The sequence below is a fragment of the Odontesthes bonariensis genome, chromosome 11 (genome assembly GCF_027942865.1).
Source record: "Odontesthes bonariensis isolate fOdoBon6 chromosome 11, fOdoBon6.hap1, whole genome shotgun sequence".
NCBI lineage: Eukaryota > Metazoa > Chordata > Actinopteri > Atheriniformes > Atherinopsidae > Odontesthes > Odontesthes bonariensis.
In genome coordinates, this window is record NC_134516.1 from 7,128,543 (window position 1) to 7,147,782 (window position 19,240).

At 41.5% G+C, this 19,240-nt stretch overlaps 1 protein-coding gene across 1 annotated transcript in view; it reads left to right on the plus strand.

Annotated features, from left to right (window-relative positions):
- ahr2 (aryl hydrocarbon receptor 2) overlaps positions 1-19,240 on the plus strand; it is an 80,312-nt gene that overhangs the window by 56,677 nt on the left and 4,395 nt on the right. The window contains exons 3-10 of the mRNA XM_075477372.1: positions 2,791-2,933; positions 3,011-3,100; positions 11,269-11,383; positions 12,309-12,448; positions 12,526-12,728; positions 12,811-12,920; positions 14,079-14,220; positions 14,296-15,997. Of these exons, the coding sequence (XP_075333487.1) occupies positions 2,791-2,933; positions 3,011-3,100; positions 11,269-11,383; positions 12,309-12,448; positions 12,526-12,728; positions 12,811-12,920; positions 14,079-14,220; positions 14,296-15,997 (2,645 nt within the window). The remainder of the gene's footprint in view (positions 1-2,790; positions 2,934-3,010; positions 3,101-11,268; positions 11,384-12,308; positions 12,449-12,525; positions 12,729-12,810; positions 12,921-14,078; positions 14,221-14,295; positions 15,998-19,240) is intronic.

A 19,240-nucleotide genomic window follows, 5' to 3' on the forward strand; every position in this document is an offset into this window, starting at 1 on the left:
CCTGCATCTAAACTTTATATTTTTGGGAGTCGCTCATTGACTCTGTAGCGCCCCTACGATGCTTAAAAATGGTCCCCGCATTGGGGTTAGTTTAGCGTGGGACGGCGAAATTTGGTACACTCATTCATCATGCCCAGACGCACAAAAAAGTCTCTTGCCGCCATGGTCCCACGCCCACTGGAAGGCGGCCATTTTGGATGGAAAGTGAGTTTTCGTGCCATTTTTGACCGATTCCACGCCTGCATATGATCGAACTCCTCCTACAGATTTAATGCTACAGACTTCAAACTTGGCCAGGTTACTCTTAAGACATGGGGGGAAAAAATCATGGAGAAACTTTTTCAAACTCTGAACGGTGTGGGCGTGGCCAGGCCAGGTGAAAAGCATGTGATGGCGTTTGTGATTTGAAAGCCTTATCATCATCGCACACACGTCCACCCTGACGACCTCGTACGTATGTAAAGGGTATCGTGCCCCAACGTGCGCACATCTCGGTCCCGCTCATGGCTGCTTGCGGCTTTCTAGTTTTTTTTGTTATAATTTCTGGTCTGTGGTGCATTAGAGTCGACCCAGGGCTCCATGTGTGGTTGTAAATGCATCTTAAATGTTAAAATCGGGCTCCAAAGCGAGTTCGGCTCTCAAAATGAGCAAATATTAACTGAAACGTGCACGAGAAGCCCTCTCTGTGTGAAAACAGAAAAGATCTTCACACATTCTGCTGCCTGCCGAGCTGATTTTAAGACTCTGGTTGTTTTCTGCTGGCGTCCCTTCTTTGGCTCCCGGTGTGTTTGTGTTCCTGCTCCAAGTGTTCCATAACTAATTACGTCTTTCCTTCATGCTTTTATCCGTTTGGGAATCGGAGAGTTTCGGGAGGTTGGCCAAGTCCACAGGGACTGCGGAGACTCGCGCAGTTAAACTGGAAGGAGATTTAAAGTGTGTTTAAGCGGCCCATCTGGTTCGGTTGTTCCTGTCGTAGCAGATGTCCAATCATCTGATGGTGATTTCGATCATCTGATGGTGATTTCAATCATCTGATGGTGATTTCGATCATCTGATGGTGATTTCAATCATCTGATGGTGATTTCGATCATCTGATGGTGATTCCGATCATCTGATGGTGATTCCGATCATCTGATGGTGATTCCGATCATCTGATGGTGATTTCGATCATCTGATGGTGATTCCAATCATCTGATGGTGATTCCGATCATCTGATGGTGATTTCGATCATCTGATGATGATTTCGATCATCTGATGGTGATTCCGATCATCTGATGGTGATTCCGATCATCTGATGGTGATTTCGATCATCTGATGGTGATTTCGATCATCTGATGGTGATTTCGATCATCTGATGGTGATTTCGATCATCTGATGATGATTTCGATCATCTGATGGTGATTCCGATCATCTGATGGTGATTTCGATCATCTGATGGTGATTTCGATCATCTGATGATGATTTCGATCATCTGATGGTGATTTCGATCATCTGATGGTGATTCCGATCATCTGATGGTGATTTCGATCATCTGATGGTGATTTCGATCATCTGATGATGATTTCGATCATCTGATGGTGATTCCGATCATCTGATGGTGATTCCAATCATCTGATGGTGATTCCAATCATCTGATGGTGATTTCAATCATCTGATGGTGATTTGAATCATCTGATGGTGATTTCAATCATCTGGGATTTCTGAGTAAGGACGCAGTTCAGGATGAATTTAGCCGTCTTTGCTCTCGTTCAGTTCAGACTTTACAGTTCAAACCAAAACTCAGAGCTTAGCTTAGTTTAGCTTTAATTTAATTTAGCTTAGCTTAGCTTAGCTCAGCTTAGTTTAGCTTAGCTTTAATTTAGTTTAGCTTACCTTAGCTAAGCTCAGCTTAGTTTAGCTTAGCTCAGCTTAGTTTAGCTTAGCTTAGTTTATCTTAGCTTAGCTTAGCTTTAATTTAGTTTAGCTTAGCTTAGCTCAGCTTAGTTTAGCTTAGCTTTAATTTAGTTTAGCTTAGCTTAGCTAAGCTCAGCTTAGTTTAGCTTAGCTTTAATTTAATTTAGCTTAGCTTAGCTTAGTTTAGTTTAGCTCAGCTTAGTTTAGTTTAGCTTAGCTTAATTTAGCTTTAGTTTAGTTTAGCTCAGCTTAGTTTGGCTTAGCTTAGCTTAGCTTAGTTTAGCTTTAATTTATCTTAGCTTAGCTTAGTTTAGCTTTAATTTAGTTTAGCTTAGCTCAGCTTAGTTTAGCTTAGCTTAGCTTAGGTTGCAGACACTGCCTGCTAACTGTGTTCAGGAAAGGCCGAGGCCGGCGGGTGATTCCTGTGCCTGTTGTCCTCATTTGACCCACAGATTTACCTCCGAGGATTGGATTTCAGACCCAGCGTTGGTGTTATTTTCATGCTTAGAGACTCATTTTTGCCCTTTTGAAACGTCTGGTTTAGTGTAAACAGCAGCTTAAGGAAGCATTCAGAGGCTGCAACTTGTTTTAAAATAACCTCTCTGAGAGTTCATGATATACAAGAAGCACTCAGACAGATTCAGAACAATCCTCCGACTGCTTTCCATCAGCAGAATCCTGCTTCCTCTCTGAGAGGATATTTCCAGATATTTTCTCTCAGGGTGATAAGAGCTGCCTGAGGAGGAAGAGTTGAGCGACAGTGTTGTAAGACGACAGGAAGCGGCTCCGCCCTGATAGAAGCAGCAGAGATGTGTGGCCGGTTGACTTTGCTTCTGGTTTGTCCGAACACGTGAAACTCGCCTCCATGATCCCTCTCTTCTTCTTCTTCACCTGCAGCCACCTTGAAGGCGTACCAGAGCAGCTCCAGCTGGCCCAGCGAGCGGGGCCTGATGCTGGGGGGAACCGCCCAGGCGCCGTCCGCCCCCACGGTGACCTCCATCGATGGCGTCAGCTTCTGTGAAAGCGACCTCCTGCTGCAGGTGAGGCCTCGAGCCGGCTGTGTTTGTCTGTGAAAGAGCACAGGTGGTAAAAACGATGTGTTTTCTCTACTCTGCAGGCGCTGAACGGCTTCGTGCTGGTGGTGACGGCCGAAGGCTACGTCTTCTACACGTCCCCCACCATCCAGGACTTTCTTGGCTTTCATCAGGTAAGAAAAACAGGAACTGCGTACGACAGGCTGACAAATAAAGCCACAAAACCCATCAAAGTATCTGTGGACGGGCAGAAAATCAGACCCTGAGACCTGCGGTGGTTTCGTCCATCAGTACCAGAGACGACAGAAGTCAAGTAGATAAATATCTCAGCAAACACTGAACCACGAACCAATCCGGTGTCATTCTCCTCTCAGCTGACCCTCATCTGCCTCAGCGTTAACTTTCAGAGCTTAGCTTAGCTTAATTTAGTTTAACTTAGTTTAGCTTAGTTTAGCTTAGCTTAGCTTAGTTTAGTTTAGCTTAGCTTAATTTAGCTTAGTTTAATTTAGTTTAGCTTAGTTTAGCTTAATTTAGCTTAGCTTAGCTTAGCTTAGTTTAGTTTAGCTTAATTTAATTTAGCTTAGTTTAGTTTAGTTTAGCTTAGCTTAATTTAGTTTAATTTAACTTAGCTTAGCTTAACTTAGTTTAGATTAGCTTAGCTTAGATTAGCTTAGTTTAGCTTAGCTTAATTTAGCTTAGTTTAATTTAGTTTAGCTTAGTTTAGCTTAATTTAGCTTAGCTTAGCTTAGCTTAGTTTAGTTTAGCTTAATTTAATTTAGCTTAGTTTAGTTTAGTTTAGCTTAGCTTAATTTAGTTTAATTTAACTTAGCTTAGCTTAGTTTAACTTAGTTTAGATTAGCTTAGCTTAGATTAGCTTAGTTTAGCTTAGCTTAGTTTATCTTAATTTAGCTTAACTTAGTTTAGCTTAGATTAGCTTAGTTTAGCTTAGCTTAGCTTAGCGCAGCTTAGTTTAGTTTAGTGTAGTTTAACTTGGTTTAGCTTATCTTAGCTTAGCTTGGTTTAGTTAAGTTTAGCTGAGCTTAGCTTAGCGCAGCTTAGTTTAGTTTAGTGTAGTTTAACTTAACTTAGTTTAGCTTATCTTAGCTTAGCTTGGTTTAGTTTAGCTTAGTTTAGTATCTTAGCTTAGCGTAATGACTGGAAGTGGAGGGAAACTGCTAGCCTGCCTCTACCCAAAGCAAAAGTTTTTGACTGTTTTCAGTCATTTTACTGTCTCCCTGCTGCAGCTTCATGCACATATCTGACAGCAGCACACCTAAATATCAAACATTCACATTATTATGCTAACCTGAGCAACATGTATGAAATGAGTAAGTAAAAGTCTAAATAAACAAAGCAACGGCACTTTAATGCAGCAGAAATCACGTCGATCAACAGAAAGTCACTGTGTGCTTTTGGACTAAATAACAGGTGGAAGACCAATCAGTTTGGTAGATAAAGTAGATAAATATCTCAGCAAACACTGAACCACGAACCAACGTTACACAAAGAGTGGAAGACTCCGGTGTCTGACCCTCATCTGCCTCAGCGTTAGCTCTCAGAGCCACATTGTGTCTTTTCTTCCCCATTTATTCTGCGCTGAGGCACAAAGAGAAGGACACATGAGCTCAGGGACGCCAGATAAGCCCCGAAACATGAAACAATCCTCCTGACAGGGAACAGTACAGCTGGAAACCAAAGAGACGAGGCCGAGATGCTGAGGATGGGAAGATTAGAGCGACTTAAACTAAAGCGAAGGCAGTAAAACTCAGACTCAACTGGAGCATGAATACAGACGGGATTGGAAACAAAAGCAAGAAACTAAACAGGACGCAGCCGGAGTAAAAACTCTGACAACAGAATCTAAGAAAGAGCAGCACTGATCATGGACCTTCAGCTCGTCTTCCAGTTAAACATTAAAGGCCTGTTTTTGCTCCTGGTATCATGTTTGTACTTTCCTGCAGTCAGTGAGGAAACACTAAATCAGAAAATCTCTTGTTGTGTGTTTTTTCTCTTCAGGGCAGCAATTATCTCCCCACAAATGATACGATCAGCCGTATCAAGGAGGAGCCTGAGTACAAAAATAACCTGTTTCCACTTCATTGACCTCCCGAACTCTCATGTTCCTCCTCAAACTTCCTCTCAGAGAGCACGAGTGTAGGCTTTCTGTCTTAGTTTGGCTTCATATTTGTCTTTTATCCAGCTCACAGTGTACAGGACACGTCAAAGTTGAACTCCAGAGAAACCTACAACACTGAAAGTATAATCTTTGCCCAGTTTTAAGTGGACTTTAGTGTGTTTTAAGGGCTAAAAACAAAATTGATGATTCCAAATTAAGAAGGTAAACTGCAAATAGATCATCTGCTGCTTTCTTAAGTGTTCAAATAGTGACTTAGAATTGATATATCTGAGAATTATTACCAAGTAACGTGCCTGCTCAGACCTTAAACCAGTTTAAAGAGCAGGTAATGGGCCAATTTAAGCACACACACATCCCCAAAAACACATCTCATACATTTTAAGGCAGAACGAGGTTATTTTTATAAGAAAAAAGAGCCTAAGGACTAAAATGATGCCCATGATCAGTGGATTTATCCACTGGCCTCTTATGTTCTAAAACTAACTTTTACTGACCAGTGCACACAAATAACCGTCCACGTAGCCCCACTAATGCCATTAAGCTTGTTATTTAGAAGAAGCCGTCAGAACCCAGTGACGAATGTGTTTTTAGGCTCTTTATTGATGTTTGAGTCAAAGTAATGGACCCTTCTTTTCTCGTTGATCTGAGTGGATTCCTGAAAGCTGACACTAAACAGTGCAAAATGTTGTCTAAAAGTGTGTAAAAGTGTTGTCTAAAAGTGTGTAAAAGTGGCGTATAAAAGCGTGTAAAAGTGTTGTCTAAAAGTGTGTAAAAGTGTTGTCTAAAAGTGTCGTGTAAAAGTGTCGTATAAAAGCGTGTAAAAGTGTCGTATAAAAGCGTGTAAAAGTGTCGTATAAAAGCGTGTAAAAGTGTTGTGTAAAAGTGTAGTGTAAAAGTGTCGTATAAAAGCGTGTAAAAGTGTCGTGTAAAAGTGTCGTATAAAAGTGTGTAAAAGTGTTGTGTAAAAGTGTGTAAAAGTGTCGTATAAAAGTGTCTAAAAGTGTCGTATAAAAGTGTCGTGTAAAAGCGTGTAAAAGTGTCGTATAAAAGCGTGTAAAAGTGTCGTGTAAAAGCGTGTAAAAATGTCGTATAAAAGCGTGTAAAAGTGTCGTCTAAAAGCGTGTAAAAGTGTCGTGTAAAAGCGTGTAAAAGTGTCGTGTAAAAGTGTGTAAAAGTGTAGTGTAAAAGTGTCGTATAAAAGCGTGTAAAAGTGTCGTGTAAAAGCGTGTAAAAGTGTTGTATAAAAGTGTGTAAAAGTGTCGTATAAAAGTGTGTAAAAGTGTCGTATAAAAGTGTGTAAAAGTGTTGTGTAAAAGTGTCGTATAAAAGTGTGTAAAAGTGTCGTGTAAAAGCGTGTAAAAGTGTCGTGTAAAAGTGTGTAAAAGTGTCGTGTAAAAGCGTGTAAAAGTGTCGTGTAAAAGTGTGTAAAAGTGTCGTGTAAAAGTGTGTAAAAGTGTCGTGTAAAAGCGTGTAAAAGTGTCGTGTAAAAGCGTGTAAAAGTGTCGTGTAAAAGTGTCGTATAAAAGCGTGTAAAAGTGTCGTATAAAAGCGTGTAAAAGTGTCGTGTAAAAGTGTGTAAAAGTGTCGTGTAAAAGTGTCGTGTAAAAGTGTGTAAAAGTGTCGTGTAAAAGTGTGTAAAAGTGTCGTGTAAAAGTGTGTAAAAGTGTTGTGTAAAAGTGTCGTATAAAAGTGTGTAAAAGTGTCGGATAAAAGCGTGTAAAAGTGTCGTATAAAAGCGTGTAAAAGTGTCGTATAAAAGCGTGTAAAAGTGTCGTGTAAAAGCGTGTAAGTGTCGTATAAAAGCGTGTAAAAGTGTCGTGTAAAAGCGTGTAAAAGTGTCGTATAAAAGCGTGTAAAAGTGTCGTGTAAAAGCGTGTAAGTGTCGTATAAAAGCGTGTAAAAGTGTCGTGTAAAAGCGTGTAAAAGTGTTGTGTAAAAGCGTGTAAAAGTGTCGTGTAAAAGTGTCGTGTAAAAGTGTGTAAAAGTGTCGTATAAAAGCGTGTAAAAGTGTCGTATAAAAGCGTGTAAAAGTGTCGTATAAAAGCGTGTAAAAGTGTCGTATAAAAGCGTGTAAAAGTGTCGTGTAAAAGCGTGTAAAAGTGTCGTGTAAAAGTGTCGTATAAAAGCGTGTAAAAGTGTCGTGTAAAAGCGTGTAAAAGTGTCGTATAAAAGCGTGTAAAAGTGTCGTGTAAAAGCGTGTAAAAGTGTCGTGTAAAAGTGTCGTGTAAAAGTGTTGTATAAAAGCGTGTAAAAGTGTCGTATAAAAGCGTGTAAAAGTGTCGTATAAAAGTGTGTAAAAGTGTTGTATAAAAGCGTGTAAAAGTGTCGTATAAAAGCGTGTAAAAGTCGTATAAAAGTGTGTAAAAGTGTCGTATAAAAGTGTGTAAAAGTGTCGTGTAAAAGTGTCGTATAAAAGTGTGTAAAAGTGTCGTGTAAAAGTGTCGTATAAAAGCGTGTAAAAGTGTCGTATAAAAGCGTGTAAAAGTGTCGTGTAAAAGTGTCGTATAAAAGTGTGTAAAAGTGTCGTATAAAAGCGTGTAAAAGTGTCGTATAAAAGCGTGTAAAAGTGTCGTGTAAAAGTGTCGTATAAAAGTGTGTAAAAGTGTCGTATAAAAGCGTGTAAAAGTGTCGTATAAAAGCGTGTAAAAGTGTCGTGTAAAAGCGTGTAAAAGTGTCGTATAAAAGCGTGTAAAAGTGTCGTATAAAAGCGTGTAAAAGTGTCGTATAAAAGCGTGTAAAAGTGTCGTATAAAAGCGTGTAAAAGTGTCGTATAAAAGTGTGTAAAAGTGTCGTATAAAAGTGTAAAAGTGTCGTGTAAAAGTGTCGTATAAAAGCGTGTAAAAGTGTGTAAAAGTGTCGTGTAAAAGTGTCGTGTAAAAGTGTCGTATAAAAGCGTGTAAAAGTGTGTAAAAGTGTCGTGTAAAAGCGTGTAAAAGTGTCGTGTAAAAGCGTGTAAAAGTGGCGTATAAAAGTGTCGTATAAAAGTGTGTAAAAGTGTCGTATAAAAGCGTGTAAAAGTGTCGTATAAAAGCGTGTAAAAGTGTCGTGTAAAAGCGTGTAAAAGTGTCGTGTAAAAGCGTGTAAAAGTGTCGTGTAAAAGCGTGTAAAAGTGTGTAAAAGCGTGTAAAAGTGTCGTATAAAAGCGTGTAAAAGTGTCGTATAAAAGCGTGTAAAAGTGTCGTGTAAAAGCGTGTAAAAGTGGCGTATAAAAGCGTGTAAAAGTGGCGTATAAAAGCGTGTAAAAGTGTCGTATAAAAGTGTGTAAAAGTGTCGTATAAAAGTGTGTAAAAGTGTCGTGTAAAAGTGTCGTATAAAAGTGTGTAAAAGTGTCGTGTAAAAGTGTCGTATAAAAGCGTGTAAAAGTGTCGTATAAAAGCGTGTAAAAGTGTCGTGTAAAAGTGTCGTATAAAAGTGTGTAAAAGTGTCGTATAAAAGCGTGTAAAAGTGTCGTATAAAAGCGTGTAAAAGTGTCGTGTAAAAGTGTCGTATAAAAGTGTGTAAAAGTGTCGTATAAAAGCGTGTAAAAGTGTCGTATAAAAGCGTGTAAAAGTGTCGTGTAAAAGCGTGTAAAAGTGTCGTATAAAAGCGTGTAAAAGTGTCGTATAAAAGCGTGTAAAAGTGTCGTATAAAAGCGTGTAAAAGTGTCGTATAAAAGCGTGTAAAAGTGTCGTATAAAAGTGTGTAAAAGTGTCGTATAAAAGTGTAAAAGTGTCGTGTAAAAGTGTCGTATAAAAGCGTGTAAAAGTGTCGTGTAAAAGTGTCGTATAAAAGCGTGTAAAAGTGTGTAAAAGTGTCGTGTAAAAGCGTGTAAAAGTGTCGTGTAAAAGCGTGTAAAAGTGGCGTATAAAAGTGTCGTATAAAAGTGTGTAAAAGTGTCGTATAAAAGCGTGTAAAAGTGTCGTATAAAAGCGTGTAAAAGTGTCGTGTAAAAGCGTGTAAAAGTGTCGTGTAAAAGCGTGTAAAAGTGTCGTGTAAAAGCGTGTAAAAGTGTGTAAAAGCGTGTAAAAGTGTCGTATAAAAGCGTGTAAAAGTGTCGTATAAAAGCGTGTAAAAGTGTCGTGTAAAAGCGTGTAAAAGTGTCGTGTAAAAGCGTGTAAAAGTGTCGTATAAAAGCGTGTAAAAGTGGCGTATAAAAGCGTGTAAAAGTGGCGTATAAAAGCGTGTAAAAGTGGCGTATAAAAGCGTGTAAAAGTGGCGTATAAAAGCGTGTAAAAGTGTCGTGTAAAAGCGTGTAAAAGTGTCGTGTAAAAGTGTGTAAAAGCGTGTAAAAGTGTCGTGTAAAAGCGTATAAAAGTGTCGTATAAAAGCGTGTAAAAGTGTCGTATAAAAGCGTGTAAAAGTGGCGTATAAAAGCGTGTAAAAGTGGCGTATAAAAGCGTGTAAAAGTGTCGTGTAAAAGCGTGTAAAAGTGTCGTGTAAAAGCGTGTAAAAGCGTGTAAAAGTGTCGTGTAAAAGCGTGTAAAAGTGTCGTATAAAAGCGTGTAAAAGTGTCGTATAAAAGCGTGTAAAAGTGGCGTATAAAAGCGTGTAAAAGTGGCGTATAAAAGCGTGTAAAAGTGGCGTATAAAAGCGTGTAATTCTCGAGCTGGACGATCCGCCTCGTCGGCACTGAACTCTTGACTTGTAAACAGTTAGAAACGGGCTTAAAGATGTCTGCAGTCTGGGAAAAAGCAAAGAGTCGTAGCCTGAGGAGAGTGCACGTGGTGAACACACCACAACAGCGAGCGTCATGACCCAGTCTGTAGCCACGGTGCATTTCTGCGACGTTTTCGAGGCTGCAGCGGCGGCTGAAACCCCAAACTCACCAGCTGCTTTGGCTTTAATCTCCATCATACACAGTTTTTATAGAGCAGATGTGACAACAGCTGGAAAGGAGGCACAAAAGGAGGCAGGCAGGGTGTTTACGATGAATACCGAGGAGGACGGAGACTCTCCAGCCGCTTAAAAACCTGAAATCCTGCTTCATCTGCACACAAACTATTTAAACTGTTGGAGGGTGAAATGGTGCATGAGAACATTCAGTTTCTCAGGTCAGACGCCCACAAAGAGCAGCATTTAGCAGCTGGTTCCACTGATTCCCCCTCACATCGGCTGCAGCTTAGTGGCATTTTTACTCAGGAAACACGTTCCTTCTGTTTGTTTACAATGCAGCACGATACAAACAGGAAGTAAACAGGAAGTAACGCCACATTCAGGAGAGTTACAAGAGCAACCAGAGACTCTGGCTGTGTTCCAAACCGCATACTGCATACTACATACTACATACTACACACTGCATACTACATACTACATACTGCATACTACATACTACATACAGCATACTGCATACTGCATACTGCATACTGCATACTACATACTACATACAGCATACTGCATACTACATACAGCATACTACATACTACATACAACATACTGCATACTACATACTACATACTACATACTGCATACTACATACAACATACTGCATACTACATACTACATACTACATACTACATACTGCATACAACATACTACACACTGCATACTGATCGATCAGACAGTATGCAGAGCGTTTACCCACAATGCATTTCGCTCCTGCCAGAGCCGAAATCAGCCGGCCTGAAGCTGATTTATCTTAAGCTCTAAACTCCGTAAACTTTAGCAACATTTGAAACATTTTCAGGTGAGAAAGTAGTCGTTTAGATCCCCAACGTGTTGAAAACCTGACAAAATACCGGCTGTTTACAATTTTGTTCCCACGAATTCGGCGCTACTAAAGCTAGCCGCAGTGAGCAACGCACTTCCGGTTATTTTCACAAAATAAAATACCCGTTGCCTTTTATCACAGGGAAAGCCATTAGGATACAATTGGTGCTTTTGTTTTGAAAACAGGAAGTGAACCTACCCTCGTTGTAGCTAGCTTGAAACTGCCGTTTTGACAGGAAATGACGATCGGCGACGTCACGTTGCATCTTGGGTAGTTTGAGTATGAGTAGTAACCTCATGATGCATACCCAACATTTAGGAGAATCTAGTATGCATCCGGGAACTTCTAGCATACTCAAACTCGCATACTAACTCAAAACGTTAGTAGGAGTAGTAGGAGAAGTATGCGGTTTGGAACACAGCCTCTTTCCTTGTTTTTCACCCGTCTGAGCCTCTGCCTCTGCTTCCTGTTTGGCGTTACCGGAGTTACTGATTCACCGTTTTGTGTGTCTCCCTCAGTCGGACGTGGTCCATCAGAGCGTGTTCGAGCTGATCCACACAGACGACCGAGCTCTCTTCAGACGGCAGCTTCACTTCTCGTTCAACTCGAACCCCGACGGCTGCGGGAGCCCCGGTAAGTCCGGCGAAGAGCAGCCGGATCCGAACTATTCGTTCAGTTGGAACCACAGTTCCTTACGTTGTTGGCATATATTTTCAGTTTGGAATGATTTCCTTGTTTATTACTTTCTTCTTTAGTCCGTTTTGTGTGCATTTCCTTTGCTTTTATATCCTTTTCTGATAGTTTTGCTTGTTTTACGCTGTCAGGTCGTCTCGCATCTCTTTGTAGTCGCTCTGCATCGTGTTGGATGGGCTCGTTTGTCATTTCTCATCCTCCTGCTTGTCTTTTATCGTAGTTTTGTGTGTTTTTGGACCATTTTTATAGTTGTTTTGTTTGGTTTTGCAGGGTTTTGTTGCACGTCTTCCATATAGTTCTGCACATATTTTCTTTGTTCAATTCAGAAGCCGCTGCTTGTGTTCAGTAATTTGAAAAGTAATTTCATAAAATATCTTGAAACTTGAAAATTTACACAGGAATTATAAGCTAAAAAGTCCAGAAAATGTGTGGAAAATATTGATAAATATCCCAAAAATATCTAAGAATAGTAAAAGAACACATAAATAAGATGCATTAAAATATATTAACAAGATGCATTAACATATATAAATAAGATGCATTAAAGATATAAATAATATGCATTAACATATATAAATAAGATGCATTCGTGCTGGATGGGCTCGTTTGTCATTTCTCGTCCTTCTGCTTGTCTTTTATCGTAGTTTTGTGTTTTTTTGGACAGTTTTTCGAGTTGTTTTGTTTGGTTTTGCAGGGTTTTGTTGCACGTCTTCCACATATTTTCTTTGTTGTTTTGAGAAGCTGCTGCTTGTGTTCAGTTTAGTTCACACCTGTAGCCTCAGTTCTGCCTGGATATTTAGATATTTAGATATTTGGGTGGAGTATCAGCTGCTCTGCTTTGGTCTGACGTGTCTCCGTCATGCAGGTGAGCAGAACAGCGCTGAGATCAGCAGCAACGTGATGGCCTACGACCCGCTGACCATCCCTCCTGAGAACTCGTCCTTCCTGGAGAGGAACTTCTGCTGTCGTTTCCGCTGCCTGCTGGACAACTCCTCCGGCTTCCTGGTAAGTTTCATCCCGCCGCCGCCTTGGCGAGGAGCGTGGAGTCGGCTCTGAAGCCTCCTGTCTCTGTTCGTCTTCAGGCCCTGAACTTCCACGGCCGCCTGAAGTTCCTCCAGGGCCAGAATCGAGTGTCGGAGGACGGGACGCCGGTCCCCCAGCAGCTCGCTCTGTTCTCCATCGCCACTCCGCTGCAGCAGCCGTCCATCCTGGAGATCCGCACCAAGACGCTCCTCTTCCAGACCAAGCACAAGCTGGACTTCACGCCGCTGGGCATCGACAGCAGGTAGACACGTTGGTTCAGACTCCAGCTTTACGGTGAAAAACAGAAGAAGCCTGCGCTGACGGTGCTGCGTTGTGGTTCACAGAGGGAAGGTGGTTCTGGGTTACAACGAGGTGGAGATCTGCATGAAAGGTTCCGGCTACAGCTTCATCCACGCTGCCGACATGATGCACTGCGCCGAAAACCACCTGAGAAGTACGTTCTACTTCCCTTATTTCCCAGCAACAGAAATGACTTCAAATAAAACATATATATCTACTAAAGCTCTAAATGATAATTATAATAATAAAATATCAGAACATTTAGATGAAAAGTAATTAGATAAAATATCTTGAAACATGATTGAATTATAAGCTAAAAAGTTCAGAAAATATGTGGAAAATATTGATAAATATCCCAAAAATATCTAAGAATAGTAAAAGAATACATAAATAAGATGCATTAAAATATATAGATAATATGCATTAACATATATAAATAATATGCATTAACATGTGTAAATAAGATGCATTAAACTATATAGATAATATGCATTAAAATATATAAATAATATGCATTAACATATGTAAATAAGATGCATTAAAATATATAGATTAAATGCATTAAATATATAAATAATATGCATTAACATATATAAATAAAATTCATTAACATATATAAATAAAATGCATTAACATATATAAATAAAATGCATTAAATATATAAATAATATGCATTAACATATATAAATAAAATTCATTAACATATATAAATAAAATGCATTAACATATATAAATAAAATGCATTAAATATATAAATAATATGTATTAACATTTATAAATGCATTAAATATATAAATAAAATGCATTAAATATATAAATAATATGCATTTAAATATATAAATAAGATGCCTTAAAATATATAAATAAAATGCACTAAATATATAAATAAGATGCATTAAATATATAAATAATATGCATTAACATATAAAGATAAGATGAATAAGATATATAAATGCACATTTGTTATAAATACTTAAAACTGTCTTAGAAATAAAAAGAACTTAATGTCTAAAGTTGATAGTAAATATATCAAATTTGAATAAAATGTAAAAAAATATTTGTAAGATGATAAAGAAATAATATCCAGAAATATAGATAATGTGTAAAAAGTGTAAAGATGTAAATATAGATTTCGATATCCATAAAATCTAATTGTTTGTCCTGATAGAAACACATAAAAAGGCTTTTTAAGGTCAGTTTTTAGCACCTGCTCTGAAACTTTTGCTGGTTTATATAGATAATAAAGAAATATTACATGCTCAGAACTCGTGTGTTTACTTTGATTAATCGGTCTCTTCCGTGTCCGCCGCAGTGATAAAAACCGGAGACTCCGGCCTCACCATCTTCAGGCTGCTGGCTAAGAGTGGGCGCTGGGTGTGGGTGCAGTCCAACGCCAGGCTGGTGTTCAAAGGAGGGAAGCCGGACTTCATCGTGGCGCGGCAGAGGGCGCTCACGTAAGTTTCTGGCAGATTGTCCACGGCGTGGTCGTCTTCTTCTGTGGTTTCTCACGCCCATCTGCTGCCCCTCAGGAACGAGGAAGGAGAGGAGCAGCTCCGCCTCAGACGGCTGCAGCTGCCGTTCAACTTCGCCACCGGCGAGGCGGTGCTGTACGACACGCTGCCCAGCGTGGAGGCGCCCGACCCCGAGCAGAGGACGCACGGCGAGGACTCGGTCAGCCGCGGCTCCATGCTGGGCTGCCTGCTGAGCCAGGACCAGTCGCTCTACTACGAGGACAACGGCGGCAGCGCGCTCAACTCGCTCAGCGACGTGGCCTTCCAGGACACGCACGCCACCCTCAGCATCCTGGGAGACGCCGCCCCCAAACCGGGGGCCGGGGCCCCGGTGAAGATGGACGACACGGTTCGGGACATGATGGCGAGCCTGCAGCAGATCCTGGGGGACGACGAGCTGGTGGACGCGCTGGACGTGGCGCCGGAGGAGCTGAGGATCTGGGAGAGCACGCTGCTGAAGGTGAACTGCAACCAGCCCGAGTCCAGCGAGGACCTCAGCGACATCCTCATCGCCGACGTCCTGTCCTACTTCGAGGAGCAGCTGCAGAAGGACGGCCGCTTCCCGCTGCCCGACCCGCTGGACCAGCTCGCCGCCTGCCTCCCGGACGTGGACTTCCAGAACCAGAACCCTGACCGGGGCTGGGCTGAGCCGGGCCAAAACCAGAACCCTGACCGGGGCTGGGCTGAGCCGGGCCAGAACCAGAACCCTGACCGGGGCTGGGCTGAGCCGGGCCAAAACCAGAACCCTGACCGGGGCTGGGCTGAGCCGGGCCAAAACCAGAACCCTGACCGGGGCTGGGCTGAGCCGGGCCAGAACCAGAACCAGCTGATGCTGAGCGGCGGGCAGTTGATGGCGGCGCCTCCGGCCGTGGGGACGGTGAAGCTGAGCCACATGGACTTTCCTCAGATGGGCTCCGGGTTAAACGGGCTGCCGCCTCGGCAAACGCTTCCCGCTTCCTTTCAGCCGGGCGGCTCTGAAAACCCGGCCGCCCCGGCGCCGTTTAACCAGGCCGCCCCGGCGCCGTTTAACCCGGCCGCCCCGGCACCGTTTAACCAGGCCGCTCCGGCGCCGTTTAACCCGGCCGCCCCTGCGCCGTTTAACCCGGCCGCCCCGGCGCCGTTTAATCCGGCCCTGGTGGACGCTCGTCATCCGAGCCAGAACCAGCCGAGGACTTTTCAGTTTAATGCCGCCAACAACAACAACAACCTGGGAGCGTTCTCACTCCAGGACGCTGCGGCCGGTCATCTCCACGGCAACCAAAAGACTCAGAGACTTCCCCATGTGGGCGTGTCCTTCCAGGACCAAAGCGCGGGACAGGTGAATCCAGCGTTCAGCTTCAAAGGAAACCAGTGGAACGCTGCAGAAACCCCAAATATTTCAAACCAAACGGGATTCCCTGCAGACTTTACCCAGAACAGTCAGCTCCAGAGGCCGCCATGGCCGCCGCAGCAGACGGGCGCCGCGCTCCACCAGACGGCGGGAGTTCAGATGAACGCCGGCGGCAGAGCTCCCTTTGCTGCTCAGCAGGACTGCATGATCAGAATGAACCCCGCCAACAAGCCCTCCTGCCTCTACCAGGCTCTCCCACCCGGGCCGCCGGCGCCCGCCATCCCGAACCCCGACGAGGCGGCGCTGTCCTGCCAGGTGGCCGCGGGTCTCACTTCAAACGGGCTGATGGTGCAGCTGCAGCAGATTCTGAGCCTCAGGAAAGAAACGCAGGTAAGAAACCTCAAAGGCTGTGTTCCAAACCGCATACTGCATACTGCATACTGCATACTACATACTACATACTGCATACTACATACTACATACTGCATACTGCAAACTGCATACTACATACTGCATACTACATACTGCATACAACATACTACATACTACATACTGCATACTACATACTACATACTGCATACTGCATACTACATACTGCATACTGCATACTACATACTGCATACTGCATACTGCATACTACATACTACATACTGCATACTGCAAACTGCATACTACATACTGCATACTACATACTATATACTGCATACTACATACTACATACTGCATACTGCATACTACATACTGCATACTGCATACTACATACTGCATACTGCATACTGCATATTACATACTACATACTGCATACTGCATACTACATACTACATACTGCATACTGCATACTACATACTACATACTGCATATTACATACTGCATACTGCATACTACATACTGCATACTGCATACTACATACTGCATATTACATACTACATACTGCATACTACATACTGCATACTACATACTGCATACTGCATACTACATACTGCATATTACATACTACATACTGCATACTACATACTGCATACTGCATACTACATACTACATACTGCATATTACATACTACATACTACATACTGCATACTACATATTGCATACTGCATACTGCATACTACATACTGCATATTACATACTACATACTGCATACTACAGACTGCATACTGCATACTGCATACTACATACTGCATACTGCATACTACATACTGCATATTACATACTAAATACTACATACTGCATACTGCATACTGCATACTACATACTGCATATTACATACTACATACTACATACTGCATACTGCATACTACATACTGCATACTACAGACTGCATACTGCATACTGCATATTACATACTACATACTACATACTACATACTGCATACTGCATACTACATACTGCATATTACATACTACATACTGCATACTGCATACTACATACTGCATACTACAGACTGCATACTGCATACTGCATATTACATACTACATACTGCATACTACAGACTGCATACTGCATACTACAGACTGCATACTGCATACTGCATATTACATACTACATACTTCATACTGCATACTGCATACTACATACTGCATACTACAGACTGCATACTGCATACTGCATATTACATACTACATACTACATACTGCATACTGCATACTACATACTGCATATTACATACTACATACTGCATACTACATACTGCATACTACAGACTGCATACTGCATATTACATACTACATACTGCATACTGCATACTACATACTGCATACTACAGACTGCATACTGCATACTGCATATTACATACTACATACTGCATACTGCATACTACATACTGCATACTACAGACTGCATACTGCATACTGCATATTACATACTACATACTACATACTGCATACTGCATACTACATACTGCATACTACAGACTGCATACTGCATACTGCATATTACATACTACATACTGCATACTGCATACTACATACTGCATATTACATACTACATACTGCATACTGCATACTACATACTAAATACTGCATATTACATACTACATACTACATACTGCATACTACATATTGCATACTGCATACTGCATACTACATACTGCATATTACATACTACATACTGCATACTACAGACTGCATACTGCATACTGCATACTACATACTGCATACTGCATACTACATACTGCATACTGCATACTACATACTGCATACTACATATTACATACTGCGTACTACATACTGCGTACTACATACTGCGTACTACATACTGCGTACTACATACTGCATATTGCGTACTACATACTGCGTACTGCGTACTACATACTACATACTGCGTACTACATACTACATACTGCGTACTACATACTACATACTGCGTACTACATACTACATACTGCATACTACATACTGCATACTACATACTGCGTACTACATACTACATACTGCATACTACATACTGCATACTACATACTGCATACTACATACTCCGTATTACATACTACATACTGCATACTACATACTGCATACTACATACTACATACTGCATACTACATACTGCATACTACGTACTACATACTGCGTACTACATACTGCATACTGCGTACTACATACTGCATACTACATACTACATACTGCGTACTACATACTGCATACTGCGTACTACATACTGCATACTGCGTACTACATACTACATACTGCATACTACATACTGCGTACTGCGTACTACATACTACATACTGCGTACTACATACTACATACTGCATACTACATACTGCATACTGCATACTACATACTACATACTACATACTGCATACTGCATACTACATACTGCATACTACATACTGCATACTACATACTGCATACTCATCGATCAGACAGTATGCAGAGTGTTTACCCACAACGCATCTCGCTCCTGCCCGAGCCGAAATCAGCCGGCCTGAAGCTGATTTTGCTTAAGCTCTAAACTCTGTAAACTTTAGCAACATTTGAAACATTTTCAGGTGAGAAAGTAGTCGTTTAGATCCCCAACGTGTTGAAAACCTGACAAAATACCGGCTGTTTACAATTTTGTTGCCACGAATTCGGCGCTACTAAAGCTAGCCGCAGTGAGCAACGCACTTCCGGTTATTTTCACAAAATAAAATACCCGTTGCCTTTTATCATAGGGAAAGCCATAACCATACAATTGGTGCTTTTATTTTGAAAACAGGAAGTGAACCTACCCTCGTTGTAGCTAGCTTGAAACTGCCGTTTTGACAGGAAATGACGATCGGCGACGTCACGTTACGTTGCATCTTGGGTAGTTTGAGTATGAATAGTAACCTCATGATGCATACCCAACATTTTAGAGAATCTAGTATGCATCCGGGAACTTCTCGCTGACAAACTCGCATATTTACTCAAAAAGTTAGTATGAGTAGTAGGAGAAGTAGGAGAAGTATCCGCTTTCGAACACAGCCAAAGCTTCCATCGCTGGTTTCCTGTCCGCAGCCTTTTCTGTTGTTACAGGATGGTTAACGAATCCTTTAAACCATATTTGTCAAACTCAAGGCCAAATGTGGCCCGCGAGAGCTTAAAAGTTCTGATTGTCTAAAAATAAATAAGTCAAATACGTGCAGTTACCAAAAACTACATTTCCCATAATGCA